This window comes from Melanerpes formicivorus, unplaced genomic scaffold, assembly GCF_026170545.1.
Source record: "Melanerpes formicivorus ecotype bairdi unplaced genomic scaffold, bMelFor1.0.p_v2 SCAF_85, whole genome shotgun sequence".
Taxonomy (NCBI): Eukaryota; Metazoa; Chordata; class Aves; order Piciformes; family Picidae; genus Melanerpes; species Melanerpes formicivorus.
This window is the reverse complement of record NW_027142437.1, coordinates 866,594-888,016: the sequence shown is the minus strand read 5'-3', so window position 1 is coordinate 888,016 and position 21,423 is coordinate 866,594. Positions and strand designations below refer to the sequence as shown.

The window sequence follows — 21,423 nt, the reverse complement described above, 5'->3', positions numbered from 1 at the left end:
TCTTCCAACCTGGTCTGGTCTATTCTATTCTGTTCTGTTCTGTTCTCTTCTGTTCTATTCTATTCTATCGTTTCTCTCCACACAGTTCTAGTTGTTGCAAGCTCATTTAAGGCCTCTTCAGAAATCAGTTAGCTCTTCTATCTTGTTGTTTTATTTGGGTTTTAATTAACCCCTGGAACAATTAACCCTTGGTGTTGCAGGAAGCCTGTAGGATCAGAAGTGCCCAACCTTTTGAGCAGCAGGAGCTTGCATTAGCAGCTTGTCAGGATGCCTGGGGGCAGCACCTGATTTCCATGTATATTTACCCAGGGTTTTAATCAGAAAGAGATTCACACAGCAGCATTTATTTATAGAGTGCTGTAAGTATATGCAGCAATTCAGAGCATGGAATCTGCTTTAAAGCCTGCAGGGAAAGTAAAAATCAATGGGGAGACCAATCTCTATTACTCAGCCCAGCTGCTCAGAAGTCACATTTTTGCCTCTGCCTCCTGAACCAAATGGAGTTTTGTCTTTCCCAGCTCTGATTTATTTGGGGAGTGGTATGGAGATGACAACTTGTTTCCCTTAATCACTCTGCCTTACAATTTGCATTGGCCATTTTGTTTAGAAATCCAAGCTGCTGGCTTGATGGCTGCACCCAAAGAGTGGCTGTCAATGGCTCCATGGCCAAGTGGAGGCCAGGGACAAGCAGAGTCCCTCAGGGATCAGTCCTGGGACCAGGCTTGTTCAACAGCTTTGTTGGTGCCATGGACAGAGGCACTGAGTGCACCCTCAGCAAGTTTGCTGATGACACCAAGCTGTGTGGTGCAGCAGACAGGCTGGAGGGAAGGGATCCATCCAGAGGGACCTGGACAGGCTGCAGAGCTAAGCCCATGACAACCTCATGAGGTTCAACAAGAGCAAGTGCAAGGTCCTGCAGCTGGGTCAGGGCAATCCCAATCACTGATACAGGCTGGGCAGGAACTGGCTTGAGAGCAGTCCTGAAGAAAAAGACTTGGGGGTGCTGGGGGATGAGAAGCTCAACAGGAGCCAGCAGTCAGCACTTGGAGCCCAGAGAGCCAAGCAGAGCCTGGGCTGCAGCAAGAGAAGCAGAGCCAGCAGGGCCAGGGAGGGATTCTGCCCCTCTACTCCACTCTGGTGAGTCCACACCTGGAGTACTGTGTCCAGTTCTGCAGCTTCTGTTACAAGAAATATCTGGAGGTGCTGGAAGGTGTCCAGAGAAGGGCCACGAGGATGAGCAGAGGGCTGGAGCTGCTCTTCTATAATGACAGACTGAGAGAGTTGGGGCTGTTCAGCTGGAGAAGAGAAGCCTCCAAGCAGACCTAGTTTTGACCTTCCAGTGTCTGAAGGGGGCTACAGGAAAGCTGGGGAGGGACTTTTGAGGGTGTCAGGGAGTGACAGGACTGGGGGGAATTGAAAACTAGAAGTGAGTACATTCAGATTGGATGTTGGGAAGAAGTTGTTCCCCAGGAGGGTGGTGAGAGCCTGGCACAGGTTGCCCAGGGAGGTGGTGGAAGCCTCCTGCCTGGAGGTGTTTGCAGCCAGGCTGGATGTGGCTGTGAGCAACCTGCTGTAGTGTGAGGTGTCCCTGCCCATGGCAGGGGGTTGGAACTGGCTGATCTTTATGGTCCAAGCCATTCTATGAATCTATTCCAGAAGTCCACAATACCTGATACCTGACAAGTGTCCTTCTCCTGAAGACACAGTTTGAAAAGTATTATTTTTATTTGTCATTATTGAAATCAAGTAGATAATTCCTCAGCCAAAATATGTTCAGAAGAAATGAGCAGAAGGGGGGAAAAAGCCTTTTGGTTTTGATGTTGTTGTTAGACTGGACATTAGAAAACATTTTTTGATGGCAAGAGTGGTCAGGGCTTGGAATGTGCTGCCCAGGGAGGTGGTGGAGTCCCCAAGCCTGGCTGTGTGTGAAGGTGGTTTGGCTGTGGTGCTTGGGGCTGTGGTTTAGGGGTGACCCTTGTTGAGTAGGGCTGTGGGTTGGACTTGGTGCTCCTGAGGGTCTTTTCCAACCTGAATGTTGCTGTGATTCTGTGACCAAGTGTTGATTCCAAGTTCTGTTGTTACCTCACCTGTCTTGCCCGTATTTGTCCAGACACTCCTGTCCAGGAACAAAGTATCTAGGATGGGATGGGATGGGATGGGATAGGATAGAATGGAATGGAATGGAATGGAATGGAATGGAATGGAATGGAATGGAATGGAATAGAATAGAATAGAATAGAATAGAATAGAATAGAATAGAATAGAATAGAATAGAATAGAATAGAATAGAATAGAATAGAATAGAATAGAATAGAATAGGAATAGGAATAGAATAGACCAGACCAGACCAGGTTGGAAGAGACCTTCAATATCATCACGTCAAATCTGTCATCCAACACCACCTAATCAACTAAACCTTGCAACCAAGCACCCTATCAAGTCTCCTCCTGAACACCTCCAATGGTGGTGACTCCACCACCTCCCCAGGCAGCCCATTCCAATGGGCAATCACTCTCTCTGTGTAGAACTTTCCTAACCTCCAGCCTGAACCTCCCCTGGCGCAGCCTGACTCTGTGTCTAATCTAATCGCAGGTGTACCACAGGGGACTACCTTATGACCTCAGCAATTATTTCTCTCGTTTACCTTCAGTGTTGTCAAGCGTGGGAGGATGATAGTTGGATCTGAGAGCAATTTCATATTAGGTGGCACCAAGTGGTCTTTTGTCACTCCGGCTGCATTGCTCCTGCAATAGCGCCGTGCAGCCACAGGGTGGCACTGTCCCGAAACGCACAGGGACCCCTCGCAGGGCAAAGGCACTGAGATGTTAATCCGGTTAGCAGGCAGGAGAACTTCTTTTGTTTAAGGGATTAACAAGCGGGCATAAGGGAAAACAAAAGCACTTTGTCTTTGTTCAGTCTGACGGCATAGTTCTTTCTGTAAAACGTGAGCTGTAGGAGAAAGCTGAGCTACTCAGCTCTGGGGAGACCCCACCTGGAGTGCTGTGTCCAGTTCTGGAGCCCCTATTACAAGAGGGATCTGGAGGTGCTGGAAGGTGTCCAGAGCAGGGCCACGAGGATGAGCAGAGGGCTGGAGCTGCTCTCCTGTGAGGACAGACTGAAGGAGTTGGGGCTGTTCAGTCTGGAGAAGAGAAGGCTCCCAGGTGACCTCATTGTGGCCTTCCAGTATCTGAAGGGGCCTACAGGAAGGTTGGGGAGGGACTGCTCAGGATCTCAGGGAGTGATAGGACTAGGGGGAATGGAATGAAGCTGGAGGTGGGGAGATTCAGGCTGGAGGTGAGGAGGAAGTTCTTCCCCATGAGAGTGGTGAAGCCCTGGAATGGGTTGTCCAGGGAGGTGGTTGGGGCCCTGTCCCTGGAGGTGTTTAAGCCCAGGCTGGCTGAGGCTGTGGCCAGGCTGATGTAGTGTGGGGTGTCCCTGGCCATGGCAGGGGGGTTGGAACTAGATGATCCTTGTGGTCCCTTCCAACCCTGACTGATACTATGATACTATGTGGTTAGTTATTTAAGATAGGTGTGGACTCCAGCAAAAAGCTTTTCTTGCCAGATCACAGGATCACAGGATGCTAAGGGTTGGAAGGGACTTCTGGAGATACTAGAGTCCAACCCCCCCTGCCAGAGCAGGACCATAGGATCTAACACAGGTCGCACAGGAACACATCCAGACAGGCCTTGAAAGTCTTCAGAGCAGGAGACTCCACAACCTCCCAGGGCAGTGAAGTTCTTCCTTCAAGCTGCACCAGGGGAAGTTTAGGCTGGAGGTGAGGAGAAAGTTCTTCACAGAGAGAGAGTTGTTAGCCATTGGAATGTGTTGCCCAGGGGGGTGGTGGAGTCACCATCCCTGGAGGTGTTCAAGAGGGGATTGGATGTGGCACTTGGTGCCATGGTCTAGTCATGAGGTCTGTGGTGACAGGTTGGACTTGATCCTCGAGGTCTCTTCCAACCTCGCTGATACTGTGATACTGTTGAGGTGAAACTTCCTATGCTGTAGTTTACACCCATTGCCCCTTGTCCCATCACAGGACACAAGTGAGCAGCAGCTGTCCCTTCCTTCCTGACACCCAGCTCTCACATATTTATAGATGTTGATTAGATCCCCTCTCAGTCTTCTCCCCAAACTAAACAGCCCCAGGGCTCTCAGCCTTTCCTCATCAGGCAGTGCTCCAGTTCTTTAATCATCCTTTTAGCCCTCTGTTGGACTCTCTCAAGCAGATCCCTGTCCCTTTTGAACTGGGGAGCCCAGACCTGGATGCAATATTCCAGGTGTGGTCTCACCAGGGCAGAGTAGAGGGGGAGGAGAAACTCTCTGGATGTGCTGGACACACTCCTCTGCACCTCAGGATCCCATTGACCTTCTTGGCCACCAGGGCACATTGCTGTCCCATGCAGAACTTGTTGCCCACCAGCACTCCCAGGTTTTCTCCATGGGGCTGCACCCTAACAGATCACCTCCTAACCTGTAACCAGTGCTGGTGCAGTTTATTATTCCTTCCCAGGACTCCTCATTTATCCTGCTGAATCTCCTCTTTGCCCAGCTCTCAGTCTCTCCAAGTCTTGCTGAATGGCCACACAGCTGCAGTTTGATTCTATCCTAAATAGTAAGACTTGCTCCATTATGTGAATCAAAGGAGCTGTTGGTGCTGCACTGACTTGAGCACTCTTTAACCAACCACAGCCAGACATGCTGCCAGAATAGAATAGAATAGAATAGAATAGAATAGACCAGACCAGGTTGGAAGAGACCTTCAAGATCATCGTGTCCAACCTATCATCCAATACCACCTAATCAACTAACCCATGGCACCAAGCACCCCATCAAGTCTCCTCCTGAACACCTCCAGTGATGGTGACTCCACCACCTCCCCAGGCAGCTCATTCCAATGGGCAATCACTCTCTCTATGAAGAATTTCTTCCTAACATCCAGCCTAAACCTCCCTAGATGCAGCTTGAGACTGTGTCCTCTTGTTCTGTCACAGGTTGCCTGGGAGAAGAGACCAACCTCTGCCTGTCTACAACCTCCCTTCAGGGAGTTGTAGAGAGCAATGAGGTCACCCCTGAGTCTCCTCCTCTCCAGGCTAAGCAACCCCAGCTCCCTCAGCCTCTCCTCACAGGGCTGTGCTCCAGACCCCTCCCCAGCTTTGTTGCCCTTCTCTGGACACCTTCCAGCATCTCAACATCTTTCCTAACCTGAGAGGCCCAGAACTGGACACAGGACTTGAGGTGCAGCCTAACCAGTGCAGTGTCCAGGGGCAGAATGACCTCCCTGCTCCTGCTGGCCACACTGTTCCTGATGCAGGCCAGGATGCCATTGGCCCTCCTGGCTGCCTGGGCACACTGCAGGCTCCTGTTCAGCCTACTGCCAACCAGTTCCCCCAGGTCCCATTCTCTACTTATGTGGTGTCTGAATTTATACCTCAAACCTAGGACTGCAACAGGAGAAGGAGTGTTTTTAGAGCCTTAACTGGCCCTGGGTCCTTGTGCTTACTAGATGAGAGCATCCAAAGCCAGGACTGCTGGGCTTGAATTTGGGCCCTGCCAATCAATCATAACATTGCCATTCCAAAAGGCCTGGCTTGTAGGCTGCTGTGAAATGGTAATTGTGGCTCCAATTTCCATCTGGTATTTCACAAGGAAAATGCTTCTCATGATTAATGCCATTTAGAGAAATACATGCATGAATGCTGCATGATAAGCTTGGAGATGTGAGCCTCAGTAGGAGCAAATCTGACACAGACATCATCCCTTGCAGCGTGCCAGTGCTGAAAGCAAGGATTGTCTTCCTATGCAAATGCACTTAAACTTTTAAGGTAATTGGGAGGCTTATTATGGGCTTCCCTACAGCTCCTGAGCATTGAACAAAAAGGGGTTGATTTGCAGCTCAGTTGTCATTTCTGCTTTTTGTTGTGTTTGTGGTAATTTGACAATAAGAAGTGTTCGTGCAGGCTGCTTCCCAAAAGGGAAGTGAGTGAATCACAGAAGTGTCAGGCTTGGAAGGGACCTCAGGGCTCAGCCAGTTCCAACCCCCCTGCCATGGGCAGGGACACCTCACACTACAGCAGGTTGCTCACAGCCACATCCAGCCTTGCTGCAAACACCTCCAGGCAGGAGGCTTCCACTACCTCCTTGGGCAACCTGTGCCAGGCTCTCACCACCCTCATGGGGAACAACTTCTTCCTCACATCCAACTCACATCCAATCTCAATCTACCCATTTCTAGTTTTGTTCCATTCCCCCCAGTCCTATCACTCCCTGACACCCTCAAAAGTCCCTCCCCAGCTTTCCTGTAGCCCCCTTCAGATAGTGGAAGGCCACAATAAGGTCTCCTTGGAGCCTTCTCTTCTCCAGACTGAACAGCCCCAACTCTCAGTCTGACCTTGTAGAGGATCAGCTCCAGCCCTCTGCTCATCCTCATGGCCCTTCTCTGGACACCTTCCAGCACCTCCAGATCTTTCTTGTAACAGGGGCTCCAGAACTGGACACAGTGCTCCAGGCAGGGTCTTAGCAGCGTGGAGAGGGAGAATCAACTCCCTCAACCTGCTGGCTCTGCTTCTCTTGCTGCAGCCCAGGCTCTGCTTGGCTTTCTTGGCTGCCAAGTGCTCACTGCTGGCTCCTGTTGAGCTTCTCATTCCCCAGCACCCCAAGCCCTTTTCTTCAGGGCTGCTCTCAAGCCAGTCCCTGCCCAGCCTGTATCTGTGCTTGGGATTGCCCTGACCCAGCTGCAGGACCTTGCACTTGGTGTTGTTGAACCTCATGGGGTTGTCATGGGCACAGCTCTGCAGCCTGTCTTCCTAACATAGTGTCATAGTATCAGTCAGGGTTGGAAGGGACCTCAGGGATCAGCCAATTCCAACCCCCCTGCCATGGGCAGGGACACCCCACACTACATCAGCCTGGCCAGAGCCTCAGCCAGCCTGGCCTTAAACACCTCCAGGGACGGAGCCTCCCACTTCAAGTTTTGCTCCACCCCCCCCCAGTCCTATCCCTCCCTGACACCCTCAAAAGTCCCTCCCCAGCTTTCTTGTGGCCCCCTTCAGGTACTGGAAGGCCACAATGAGGTCTCCTCAGAGCCTGCTCTTAGACTGCTAGCAAGCTCGGTCATGCAATCAGTTGTAGCTGGAGGGATTCTTTACCTCTGTTCAGTATCTACAAACAACTGCTCTGAAAACACCTTACATCAGGGGCCTGAAAAGCACTTTTCACACAGTAACTGTCTGAAAACAATTGAAGCTTCTCAGTTGTTGGGGTTGGTTTTTTTTGAAGCAGGTGAATTGAGTTACACACTAGCAGTCACTTTTCAGACCTGATTGTTCTCTTCAGGTGAACAGCAGAGAGATTAAGATTCCATTATGGAGGTAGTGTGTAATTTACATTAAACAATGTCAAGAAGCCTTTAACATCCAGCTAGATGTTTAACTGGAGAGCTGTGCCTGGAAAATTCCATATCTCTGTTGCTAAGGAGTAAGGCCAAACCCAGTTCCCATTCCACAGGTGTCCACACCTTCCCAGCAGAGCTTCTGCCCTTCTAAGACTGCATTCTTTCTTACTCTGTTCTAGGAAGAAAACATGACAGTCACAGAGGATTTTACTAGAGTGGAAAATACTTACCAGATGGAAGCAGAGGTATGTATCCAACATCACCAAATAAACCCCCAACAAACATCCCCCCCAACCAAACAAACCCCCAAACACACACCACCCCCTAAACACACACACCCCCCAAACACACACACACACCCTCCAAACACACACCCCCCAAACACACACAAACCCCCAAACACACACACCCCCCAAACACACACACCCCCCAAACACACACACACACCCCAAACACACACACCCCCCAAACACACCCCCCCCAACAAACACCCTCCCCAAACAAACTCCTCCCTCCCCCAACACACACCCCAGACACCCTACACATACACACCCCACAACACCCCCCTACACTCCCCCCGACTCTCACACCCCCACCCCACACACACCCCCACCCCACATACACATACCCACACCCCCAAACACACACCCCCACAGACACACCACCCCCACACACTCCCCCTGCACCCCTCCCTCACCCACACCTCCCCACACCCATACCCCCCACCCTCATACCCACACCCCCCACCCTCACACCCCCACATACACATACCCACACCCCCAAACACACACCCCACACACCCCCACACACACTCCCCCTCTGCCCCTCCTCCACCCACACACCCACATCCCCCACACACCCCCCCTCACACACACTCCACACACCAGAACCCCCCCACAGACACACACAGAGCCACAACACCCCCCACACAACCCCACACACACACCCCCCACACTCCCCCCACAGACACCTCCCCACACACACCCCCACACACTCCCCCTCACCCCCCACAACTCATACACACATACACCCACCCCCCCTGACACCCCCACAAAAAACCCCACACCAAACCCCCCCCCAAACCCCAAACAAACCAACCCACCCCAGAAGAAGTGCAACCCAAAGAGAACGTGCAGGCTGCCTTTCCTCAGCCCAAGGAGGAGATGTTCCCTACAGGAAAGGCAGGAAGGAACCATTGCAGGACTGCAGGCTGAAGCAGAGGTCAGCTGCAGCCTTCTGTGCTTGTGTGCAGAACCTGTGTTCTGCTGCTGTGCTATAAAAAGGATCCTTTCCCTCTCAGCTCTGGGCTTTCCCTGCATGACATGGCACTGCAGAAGGGAAGCACTTGGCTGTAAGGCTCTGCACTTGGCATGCTGTGGCAGTGTGAGCAAACCCATGATTCTGTGCTCTCCTTTGCCCCCAGCCCTTCCTGCTCTCTAGCAGGTTGGAACCAATGATCTCTGGAGGTCCCTTCCAAGGCTCTGGCCAGGCTGATCTAGTGTGGGGTGTCCCTGCCCATGGCAGGGGGGTTGGAACTAGATGATCCTTGTGGTCCCTTCCAACCCTGACTGATACTATGATACTGTGATACTTCCAACCTCTAATGTACTGTGATACCTCCTGCAGGGAGATCCATTTAGTAGGTCAGCTGATAGGTCACTTCAGAAAGCTCCACCAATTAATAGCTTTTTATTTCCAGAGTAGCTTGCCCTCTCCCCCCCACCCTCCCAGAGTCACAGAATTGTCAGGGTTGGAAGGGACCTCAAGGCTCAGCCAGCTCCAACCCCCCTGCCATGGGCAGGGACACCTCACACTACAGCAGGTTGCTCACAGCCACATCCAGCCTGGCTGCAAACACCTCCAGGCATGAGGCTTCCACCACCTCCCTGGGCAACCTGTGCCAGGCTCTCACCACCCTCATGGGGAAAAACTTCTTCCTAACATCCAATCTGAACCTACCCATTTTTAGTTTTACTCCATTCCCCCCAGTCCTATCCCTCCCTGACACCCTCAAAAGTCCCTCCCCAGCTCTCTTGTAGCCCACTTAAGATACTGGAAGGCCACAAGAAGGTCTCCTCAGAGCCTTCTCCTCTTCTGACTGCACAATCCCTCTCAGTCAATAGGATTGGAGCTCCAGCCCTCTGTTCATCCTCATGGCCCTTCCCTGGACACCTTCCAGCACCTCCAGATCTTTCTTGTAATAGGGGCTCCAGAACTGGACACAGAGCTCCAGGTGGGGTCTGAGCAGAGCGGAGTAAAGGGGGAGAATCCCCTCCCTGGCCCTGCTGGCCACACTTCTCTTGCTGCAGCCCAGGCTCTGCTTGGCTCTCTGGGCTGCAAGTGCTCACTGCTGGCTCCTTGAGCTTCTCCTCCCCCAGCACCCCCAAGTCTTTTTCTTCAGGACTGCTCTCAAGCCAGTCCCTGCCCAGCCTGTATCAGTGCTTGGGCTTGCCTCAGGCCAGATGTAGGACCTTGCACTTGGTCTTATTATTTTAGCTCCCTGAACTGGAGGCATTGCAAGGCAGAGGGCAGGAGTGCATGGGGGACTACAGTAGGGTGGCTGCCATACTCTAGATCTGCTTAAACCAGCAGGTGACCAGCAGCTGGCCTCTGGTCTATGCTACATGGCTCTGCCATCAGCTAGCTGCAAGTAAAGCAAATCTAATTGTTTCCTAGGTAAGTGACTTGGAATTCCTTAGGTAGAAAGTGCTGTGTGAAAGCTAGATGCTACAGGAATAATCCCATTTACTGCAGAAGCAGCTCAAGGGAGCATATTTTTGCATGTTCATGCTGTAGTAAGGACAAAAAATGCTGTGCTGGAAGCATTCACTGAGGGGAAAATTGTGCTTGAAGTCAGGGGATCTTTTTAGACCACCAAACTGAAATCACTACCCAGCAAATTTACAGATCCAGATGAAGTAAACCTGGAGGCTGGCAATAAAGTGAGAGCTGTTTACACAGAATCAGAGAATTGTCAGGCTTGGAAGGGACCTCAAGGCTCAGCCAGTTCCAACCCCCCTGCCATGGGCAGGGACACCTCACACTACAGCAGGTTGCTCACAGCCACATCCAACCTGGCTGCAAACACCTCCAGGCAGGAGGCTTCCACCACCTCCCTGGGCAACCTGTGCCAGGCTCTCACCACCCTCCTGGGGAACAACTTCTTCCTAACATCCAATCTCAATTTACCCATTGATAGTTTTTTTCCATTCCCCCCAGTCTTGTCACTCCCTGACACCCTCAAAGTCCCTCCCCAGCTTTCCTGTAGCCCCCTTCAGATAGTGGAAGGCCACAATAAGGTCTCCTTGGAGCCTTCTCTTCTCCAGACTGAACAGCCCCAACTCTCAGTCTGACCTTGTAGAGGAGCAGCTCCAGCCCTCTGTTCATCCTCGTGGCCCTTCTCTGGACACCTTCCAGCACCTCCAGATCTTTCTTGTAACAGAGGCTCCAGAACTGGACACAGTACTCCAGGCAGGGTCTTACCAGAGCAGCGTGGAGAGGGAGAATCACCTCCCTCAACCTGCTGGCTCTGCTTCTCTTGCTGCAGCCCAGGCTCTGCTTGGTTTTCTTGGCTGCCAAGTGCTCACTGCTGGCTCCTGTTGAGTTTCTCATTCCCCAGCACCCCCAAGCCCTTTTCTTCAGGGCTGCTCTCAAGCCAGTCCCTGCCCAGCCTGTATCTGTGCTTGGGATTGCCCTGACCCAGCTGCAGGACCTTGCCCTTGGTCTTGTTGGCCCTCATGAGGTTGTCATGGGCCCAGCTCTGCAGCCTGTCATGGTCCCTCTGGGAGACTGTATATGGAGAGAGATTTAGCATTAGGCTGCCTGGGCCAGCTTTTGACTGCTGTTCAAAACTGTATGGTTGCCAGGGATCTGGGTGGCAGGAGTTGAAAACTCTGCCCAGAGCCCTGCTGGTCTGGCTGCCCTGCACACTAAAGTAGCAGGATGGTCGCTCTTTATGCAGAGATTAGTTTCTCCTGCCTTCCCCCTTTATGTGTGTGCTTGTTTCATTAGTGCAGCTTCATAAACCAGTGGAGTCCCATTGACCACTCTGTTTGCATACTTCAGCTCAGGCAATGAATTTTAAATGAACTTCTACTCCTTTGCTAAAGAGTATTGCCATGATACCTGTGTTCCATGGAAAACCCTGGAAGGCAGGCATTATTTCTTTCTGTGAACTGTTTTCATCCCTTCTCTACTCTGAAGAGTTTCTTGGAGGCTGAAGACAATCCCAGACATACAGCTGTTTTAAGGTAGAGGTAAGAACTCAAGATAGGAGATACTGCATCCAGTTTTGGGCTTCCCAGTTCAAGAGGGACAGGGGACAGGGAGAGGGCCATACATAGAATCATAGAACCAATAAGGTTGGGAAAGCCCTCAGAGATCTCCCCCTCTACTCAGCTCTGGGGAGACCCCACCTGGAGTACTGCCTCCACTTCTGGAGCCCCTATTACAAGAGGGATCTGGAGGTGCTGGAAGGTGTCCAGAGAAGAGCCACGAGGATGAGCAGAGGGCTGGAGCACCTCTCCTATGAGGACAGACTGAAGGAGTTGGGGCTGTTCAGTCTGCAGAAGAGAAGGCTCCCAGGTGACCTCATTGTGGCCTTCCAGTATCTGAAGGGGGCTACAGGAAGGCTGGGGAGGGACTGCTCAGGATCTCAGGGAGTGATAGGACTAGGGGGAATGGAATGAAGCTGGAGGTGGGGAGATTCAGGCTGGAGGGGAGGAGGAAGTTCTTCCCCATGAGAGTGGTGAAGCCCTGGAATGGGTTGTCCAGGGAGGTGGTTGGGGCCCCGTCCCTGGAGGTGTTTAAGCCCAGGCTGGCTGAGGCTCTGGCCAGGCTGATGTAGTGTGGGGTGTCCCTGCCCATGGCAGGGGGGTTGGAACTAGCTGATCCTTGTGGTCCCTGCCAACCCTGACTGATACTACTGTGAAACTCAAGAGAGTCCATCAGAGAGCTACAGGGATGATGAAGAGACTGGAGCACTGCCCTGTGAGGAGGGGCTGAGGGACCTGGGGCTGTTTAGTCTGGAGAGGAGGAGACTGAGAGAGGATCCAATGTTTATAAATATCTGAGGGCTGAGAGTTAAGAGGGAGGGGACAGGCTCTGCTCATTTGCACCCTGTGACATTATAAGGGGCAATGGGTAGAAACTCCAGCACAGGAGGTTCCACCTCAACATGAGGAGGAACTTCTTCACTGTGAGGGTCACAGAGCCTGGAGCAGGCTGCCCAGAGAGGTTGTGGAGTCTCCTTCTCTGGAGCCTTTCCAGCCCCATCTGGATGTGTTCCTGTGTGACCTGTGCTGGATTCTCTGGTCCTGCTCTGGCAGGGGGTTGGACTCAATGATCTTTAGAGGTCCCTTCCAGTCCCTAACATCCCGTGATCAATTTAAAATTCATGCTGGAGCAAAGTTAAAAACCCAGAAGGCTGAAGTTGTCTGTGAGATTACAAAGCTCTACAATGATCATCAGAGATCATTCATTGCATGATCATCTCATGGGATGAAGGTTATGTTGGGTTTGTTCATTTCTTAATATATTTGCCTCCTGCCAGACCATAACTTCTTATCCTCTCCAGCCTTACCCCACCCTTATGATGTCATCATGTTTTTGAATAGAATGGAATGGAATGGAATGGAATGGAATGGAATGGAATGGAATGGAATGGAATGGAATGGAATGGAATGGAATAGAATAGAATAGAATAGAATAGAATAGAATAGAATAGAATAGAATAGAATAGAATGGAATAGACCAGGTTGGAAGAGACCTTCAAGATCATCGAGTCCAACCTATCATCCAACACCACCTAATCAACTAACCCATGGCACCAAGCACCCCATCAAGTCTCCTCCTGAACACCTCCAGTGAGGGTGACTCCACCACCTCCCCAGGCAGCCCATTCCAATGGGCAATCACTCTCTCTGTATAGAACTTCCTCCTGACCTCCAGCCTGAACCTCCCCTGGCACAGCCTGAGACTGTGTCCTCTTGTTCTGGTGCTGGCTGCCTGGGAGAAGAGACCAACCCCCACCTGGCTACAACCTCCCTTCAGGGAGTTGTAGACAGCAATAAGGTCACCCCTGAGTCTCCTCCTCTCCAGGCTAAGCAACCCCAGCTCCCTCAGCCTCTCCTCACAGGGCTGTGCTCCAGACCCCTCACCAACTTCATTGCCCTTCTCTGGACTCGCTCCAGCAAGTCAACCTCCTTCCTAAACTGAGGAGCCCAGAACTGGACACAGGACTCAAGGTGTGGCCTAACCAGTGCAGTGTACAGGGGCAGAATGACCTCCCTGCTCCTGCTGGCCACACTGTTCCTGATGCAGGCCAGGATGCCATTGGTCCTCTTGGCTGCCTGGGCACACTGCAGGCTCATGTTCAGCCTACCATCAACCAGCACCCCCAGGTCCCTCTCTGCCTGGCTGCTCTCAGCCACTCTGACCCCAGCCTGTAGCACTGCATTGGGTTGTTGTGGCCAATGTGCAGAACCTGGCACTTGGATGTGTTCAATCTCCTGCCCTTGGACTCTGCCCATCTGCCCAGCCTGTCCAGGTCCCTCTGCAGAGCCTCTCCACCCTCCAGCAGATCAACTCCTGCCCCCAGCTTGCTGTCATCAGCAAATTTACTGATGATGGACTCAATGCCCTCATCCATTTCACTCTTTTTAACCTTAATCATTAATTTACTGAAGAAATGGAACCACTGCTTTAAACTCTAATGCTTGGATATCCTCTGTTAATGTTCATGGAGTCTTTTTGCATCTAGCTCTGAATGAAAACTGACTTTTAGGGGAAGAAGAGTTCACAGTTTTGCCTCTGAGGGTACTTGATTATGTGTTTCCTTTTTAACAACCAACTCCCTTGAGTGCCCAGAAGAACTGCCCCAGTCTGAGCAGCTTACCTCTTGCTTGAGACCCACAGTCCTCCTGTTTGACCACTCTTTTGTCTGATCCCCTTGAGGAGACTATAATGATGTGAACACTGATAGCAATCTGGAAGACACTGTGACAGTCCTCACAGTCAGACTTGCAACTCTCCACAAAAGATGACAGCTTTTTGGCAAAACAGCACAAGGGGATGTATGCTTTTTATATATGGTGAGAACTCCCACTGAAGAAAGAAATCTGGGCTTAGCTTCAGCTGCAGTCTTTGTTCAGACTGCTACTGCACCTTCTAGAAAGCAATCCAACCCCTGAGCTGCAGATGAGGTTTAACAAGCCTGAGTGCTGGGTTCTACACTTTGACCACAACAAGCCCATGCAGTGCTCAGGGCTGGGGTCAGAGGGGCTGGAGAGCAGCCAGGCAGAGAGGGACCTGTGGGTACTGCTTGACAGCAGGCTGAACATGAGCCAGCAGTGTGCCCAGCTGGCCAAGAAGGCCAATGGCATCCTGGCCTGGATCAGGAACAGTGTGGCCAGCAGGAGCAGGGAAGTCATCCTGCCATGTGCTCAGCACTGGTTAGGCCACACCTTGAGTCCTGTGTCCAGTTCTGGGCTCCTCAATTCAAGAAAGATGTTGAGCTGCTGGAAGGTGTCCAGAGAAGGGCAACAAAGCTGGGGAGGGGTCTGGAGCACAGCCCTGTGAGGAGAGGCTGAGGGAGCTGGGGTTGCTTAGCCTGGAGAAGAGGAGGCTCAGGGGAGACCTTCTTGCTCTCTCCAGCTCCCTGAAGGGAGGTTGTAGCCAGGTGGGGGTTGGTCTCTTCTCCCAGGCAAGCAGCACCAGAACAAGAGGACACAGTCTCAGGCTGTGCAGGGGGAAGCTTAGGCTTGATCTTAGGATGAAATTCTTCCCAGCAAGAGAGATTGCCCATTGGAATGTGCTGCCCAGGGAGGTGGTGGGGTCAGTGTCTTGGAGGTGCTTAAGGAAAGCCTGGCTGAGGTAGTTAGTGCCATGGTCTGGTTGATTAGATGGTGTTGGGTGATTGGTTGGACTTGATGACCTTGGAGGTCTCCTCCAACCTGGCTGATTCTATGAAGGGTGTGCAGCTGAGATGCAGACTTGGCACAGTTTCACACAACAAGTGTGATCCTTTGTCCTTGTAGGAGATGGACTTGCCCTGCCACTCCATCATGGTCAGTTTTCAAGGCCTTAAACCCAGCTTTGGCTCAGTTGAGTGAAGAGCCATGGAGCCAGTGCAAGGATTCAAGCCAGCATGAGGTACATGTAGCACACTGAGAGGCTACCAAGGGTAACAAGGTGTGTGCATTAATTACTTTGTGATCATTGTTGATATCCATTGTTACCTTACCCTGTCTATGAAGTAACCTCCTCTTCCTGTCTCTACTTCCTTCCACTTACCTCATTTTAGTATCATAGTATCATAGTATCAGTCAGGGTTGGAAGGGACCACAAGGATCAGCCAGTTCCAACCCCCCTGCCATGGGCAGGGACACCCCACACTAGATCAGCCTGGCCAGAGCCTCAGCCAGCCTGGGCTTAAACACCTCCAGGGACAGGGCCTCAACCACCTCCCTGGACAACCCATTCCAGGGCTTCACCACTCTCATGGGGAAGAACTTCCTCCTCCCCTCCAGCCTGAATCTCCCCACCTCCAGCTTCATTCCATTCCCCCTAGTCCTATCACTACCTGAGATCCTGAGCAGTCCCTCCCCAGCCTTCCTGTAGCCCCCCTTCAGATCCTGGAAGGCCACAATGAGGTCATTAGGTCACTATGATACTATGATACTATTTTCCACAAGGTTAAGCTGTGCTGTGCCCAAAGGAGCAGGGCAGCTGACAGGCCAGTGCTTGGATTTCTGTGCCCTACACCTTCACTGGGGTAAACAGCTGCATGGACTGCAGCAATCACAAGGGTGTCCAGGGGTTGGCAGTGGGATTTTCTTTACCACAGCTTTTTTTCTCCCCAGCTGTTGAAGATGTATTAGTATGCAAAAAGATAGGGAGTAGTAAGAATGAGATGGCCTGTAAGAATGAGATAGTCAGGGCTAAGCAAGAACACCTGATCTAGAGTGAGGTGTCCCTGCCCATGGCAGGGGGGCTGGAACTAGATGATCCCTGAGGTCCCTTCAAGCCTGACAATTCTGTGACTCTAAGAAGATGAGGCTGACTTGGTGGTGAGAGCATTTTACTGGGAGGTCAAGAGGAGGGTTTAGTGCTTCTGAAAAAGAGTTCTGAACCCAGGATTCCTGAAAGTTGTAGCAGCCTCACTCCTGGCAACTGTGCTCTGCCACAGAATCAGGCAGGCTCCTGCCTGGAAAGTTGCCACCTGACTAGATCAGGTTGCTCACAGCCACATCCAGCCTGGCTGCAAAAACCTCCAAGGATGAGGCTTCTACCACCTCCCTGGGCAACCCTGGACACCCTGACTGGTGGCACTTCCCTGCAAGGAGGGCTGTAGGGCTTTCTGTCCAGGCCCGATAGTGATGCCTGCACTGCAGCACTTGGGAAAGCACCTGAATCCTCAATGCACTTGTACTTAATGCTTCTTGTTGCCAAACCCACAGACAGCTAGCTGTTGAAATTGTTCTGAATGCAAATCTGATGTGCCCAGTTCTCTGCAGGCACTGGAGCAAGTCTGTGCAGCCAACACATGGGTTTCAAGCCCACTGCAGGTCAGACTGGGCTAGGCTGAGTTTAGTCTCATAGATTAGCTTGCTTGAACCTCATCTTTGCGATTAAAATGTGTCACAGGATCACAGGATGTTAGGGGATGGAAGGGACCTCTAAAGGTCATCAAGTCCAACCCCCTGCCAGAGTAGGACCATAAAGTCTAGCACAGGTCACACAGGAACACATCCAGATGGGGCTTGAAAGTCTCCAGAGAAGGAGACTCTACACCTCTCTGGGCAGCCTGTTCCAGTGCTCTGTGACCCTCACAGTGAAGAAGTTCCTCCTTATGTTGAGGTGTAACCTCCTGTGCTGTAGTTTGTATCCATTGCCCCTTGTCCTATTGCAGGGCAGAAGTGAGCAGAGGCTGTCCCTTCCTTCCTGGCACCCAGGCCTCAGATACTTATAGACATTGATTAGTCCCCTCTCAGTCTTCCCTTCTCCAGACTAAAAACCCCTAGGGCTCTCAGCCTCTCCTCAGTTTGTACCTGTCTGGCTGTGTCCTAATTTAAGTGCTGAAATAAAGGGGGAGAAATGAAAAGAAAAATGGGCCCCTCAGGTTAGGAAGGAGGTTGAGTTGCTGGAACGAGTCCAGAGAAGGGCAACAAAGTTGGTGAGGGGCTTGGAACACAGCCCTGTGAGGAGAGGCTGAGGGAGCTGGGGTTGCTTAGCCTGGAGAAGAGGAGGCTCAGAGGAGACCTTATTGCTGTCTACAACTACCTGAAAGGAGGTTGTAGGCAGGTGGGGGGTGGTCTCTTCTCCCAGCACTGGAACAAGAGGACACAGTCTCAGGCTGTGCCAGGGGACATTTGGGCTGGATGTTTGGAAGAAATTCTTCCCAGACAGAGAGACTGGCCACTGGGATGTGCTGCCCAGGGAGGTGGTGGAGTCACCATCCCTGGAGGTGTTTAAGAAGAGCCTGGCTGAGGCACTTGGTGCCATGGTTGAGTTGACTTTGGACTTGATGATCTTTGAGGTCTCTTCCAACCTTGGCGATACTGTGATTAGAAGGTGTTGGGTGATAGGTTGGACTGGTGATCTCGAAGGTCTTTGCCCAGCTGGTTAATCCTGTATTCTCTTCTGTCTGTGTTCACTCCCAGGTCTGTATTGTATTCAGTGATTTTGGCAAAATGCAGAGTGTTTGCAACCTGCTGACTGAAAAGCTAGGAGCCTCCGTCACCATCAGCCCACCTCATTTCTACCACACGCCGGAAGCCATAGACAACCTTCGGTAAGCTCCCTCTCCTGCCCCAGCTCTTGCAGCCAGAGAGGAACAGTTGATGTGGATACATAACTTATACTCTCTGCAATGGAAGGAAATAGTTTCCTTCAGATGGAAATGGCTGTTCAAAGATCTCAGTGTTTGTTTGAAATATAAATGAACGTGCATGTCCGGCCTCGGAGATGCAGCTTGGTCTTCCTGCAGGGCCCCTCAGCAAAAGCAGAGTGTAACCAAAGGAAAGCAGCAATGATTTCCACTGGAAGTATAATCTACTGTGGGTGGTAGGTCAACAAAATTGGACTTTGGCTGCTTCAGTGTGGGTTTAATTTGTATTTATTCATGAAGGCACAAGTATCATAGTGTCAGTCAGGGTTGGAAGGGACCACAAGGATCAGCTAGTTCCAACCCCCCTGCCATGGGCAGGGACACCCCACACTAGATCAGCCTGGCCAGAGCCTCAGCCAGCCTGGGCTTAAACACCTCCAGGGACAGGGCCCCAACCACCTCCCTGGACAACCCATTCCAGGGCTTCACCACTCTCATGGGGAAGAACTTCCTCCTCACCTCCAGCCTGAATCTCCCCACCTCCAGCTTCATTCCATTCCCCCTAGTCCTATCACTACCTGAGATCCTGAGCAGGTAGGCCACAATGAGGTCACCTGGGAGCCTTCTCTTCTCCAGACTGAACAGCCCCAACTCCTTCACTCTGTCCTCATAGCAGAGCAGCTTCAGCCCTCTGATCATCCTCGTGGCCCTTCTCTGGACACCTTCCAGCACCTCCAGATCCCTCTTGTCATAGGGGCTCCAGAACTGGAGGCAGTACTCCAGGTGGGGTCTCACCAGAGCTGAGCAGAGGGGGAGAATCACCTCCCTTGCCCTGCTGGCCACACTTCTCCAGATGCAGCCCAGGATCTGATTGGCTTTGTGGGCTGCAAGTGCACACTGAGAGCTCCTGTTGAGCTTCTCCTCCCCCAGCACCCCCAAGTCTCTCTCCTCAGGGCTGCTTTCCAGCCAGTCCCTGCCCAGCCTGGATTTGTGCCTGGGATTGCCTCGACCCAGATGCAGGACCCTGCCCTTGGTCTTGTTGAACCTCCTGAGGTTGGCTTGTGCCCACCTCTCCAGCCTGTCCAGGTCCCTCTGGATGGCCTCCCTTCCCTCCAGCTGTCTGCTGCACCACACAGCTTGGTGTCATCAGCAAACCTGCTGAGGGTGCACTCAATGCCACTGTCCATGGCACCCACAAAGATGTTGAACAAGACAGGTCCCAGGACTGATCCCTGAGGGACTCTGCTTGTCCCTGGCCTCCACTGGGACATGGAGCCATTGACAGCCACTCTTTGGGTGCAGCCATCAAGCCAGTTCCTTATCCATCTAGTGGTCACCCATCACACCCATGTGTCACCAGCCTGGAGACCAGGATGTGGTGCGGGACAGTGTCGAAGGCTTTGCTCAGCTCCAGGTAAACGACATCAGTGTGTTACCAGATGCTGGTAATTCTAAGTGCCCTTGCCAGTTCCAATTACTCTTGGCTGCTGACATGATCTGAAAAGAACCATATGTGGTGCACACTCAGCAGCAAAATAGGAAGCTCACAGTCCTGATATTTTAGGCATTAACTGTTGAATGTCCTGCTGCTCCCATTGACATTGAGGGGAGGAGCAGGGGGAGAGGGAAGGTTAGTCATGGTTGGGATTTTGCCTCTGAAAAATCATGCCTGGTCCAAGGAGCAAGTACAACTAGCAGCTGCTAGTGGTTCTGGAGGTGTCAGGAGTGTATCTCAGAGGCATAAACTTGAACATAAGATGTTCCATCTAAACATGAGAAGGAACTTCTTCACTTTGAGGGTGGTAGAGCACTGGAGCAGGCTGCCCAGAGAAGTAGTGATGGCTCCATCGCGGGAGACCAAGGCCTGCCTGGTTGTGTTTCTATGTGATCTGCTTTAGGTTGGACTTGATGACCTTCAGAGGTCACTTCCAACCTCTGCCATTCTGTGATTCTCTGTATCTGCACAGGAGTGTGGAAATCAGGCCAGTGAGGTTAAATAGTGCTTGAATGCTTTCAGCTGAGCCACCAAATGTCTGAAGCAAGGGCAGAACCCTTGCTCTGCACCAGCCACTACAGCAGCACAGAGGTGTCAGAAATGTTTGATGATCACCAAGGAGGATGCTAGCTACCCAAGGAGGTTGTGGGATGTTCAAAGTCAGGTTGGACAAGGCCTTGGGCAGCCAAGTCTACTTGAGAGGCTTTCCTGCCCATGGCAGGGAGGGTGGAGTAGATGATCTCTGAGGTCCCCTTGAACCGAAGCCATTCTGTGATCTTCTCCTCACACTCTATGCCATCACCCAGATGGTGGGGACAGAGATGTGCCTGAGATCTCTGCAGCTAGAAAATCTGAGGTGTTAGAAAGAGAAATGCTTGGCAGGAATACAGCTGCATAGTCAACCACCCCTCAGCCCTGCCTGTCACTGTGCTGCTTTCTCTGCCTCTCAGCCGGCAAGTCTGTGTGGCTGCTGTTGGGAACACCCGGCGGAAGGCTCAAGAAGTCTGTCACCTGTTTGGCCAGGCCCTGGGAAAACCTTTGCTGATAAGAGAAGAAGAAACAAAAGAGTGGGGAGGTCACCTAGACAGCCATTTGCCACCCTCCCCAGATGCCCTGACTCTGCAAGAAAGAATCCAGAACGCGACCGCCCATGCTTCTTGTCGAGTGTTTGCTGTGTTTGAGCTAAAGGGGAAAGGCAACAGAAGAACCAAGTTGCTGTAGAACCTTCCCAATCCTACAGGGTTTTGTAATAAAATTTTTATCCTTTCCTGAGTTCTTTGTTGGGTTTGGGTTTGGTTTTTTACTTCTTAAGGGAGCAAATAGAGTTAAGAGAGGATATTAAGAACGAGGTTTGTGTCACGAGTGGAAGGCTGCTAAACAGAGCTGTCCAGGTGCAAAAAAACAACCCCAGAGCAGATGAACTCTTCCTTTGCACAGGTCATTTGAATGCAGCACACTGCATGCTCCTGTAGAGACAGCAGTCAAAGTATTGCAAGATTTACATACTGCAGCCCTCCCCAGAGATATTCCAGTTCCTGTTGGGCCTTTACTTAGCTCTGTCCCCTAAAATGAGAGTTGTGATTAATTCTGAAAGTACAGTCCTTAGCTAGTTAGTTGCCTCTTCTGCCCCCTCTGAAAGGGCAAGATGTTTGATCATAGTATCATAGTATCAGGGTTGGGAGAGACCACAAGGATCATCTAGTTCCA

General features: G+C 51.7%; 1 protein-coding gene across 2 annotated transcripts in view; it reads left to right on the top strand.

Moving 5' to 3' along the window:
• Positions 1–21,423, top strand: part of IRAK1BP1 (interleukin 1 receptor associated kinase 1 binding protein 1) — a 31,412-nt gene that overhangs the window by 7,699 nt on the left and 2,290 nt on the right. The window contains exons 2-4 of one of the 2 annotated variants that reach the window (XM_068165154.1): positions 7,573–7,638; positions 18,055–18,185; positions 20,667–20,962. In XM_068165154.1, coding sequence (XP_068021255.1) covers positions 7,573–7,638; positions 18,055–18,185; positions 20,667–20,937 — 468 coding nt within the window. In that variant the 3' untranslated portion in view covers positions 20,938–20,962. Of the gene's footprint in view, positions 1–7,572; positions 7,639–18,054; positions 18,186–20,666; positions 20,989–21,423 lie in introns of those variants that run through there. The other variant, XM_068165153.1, reaches the window with a different exon arrangement.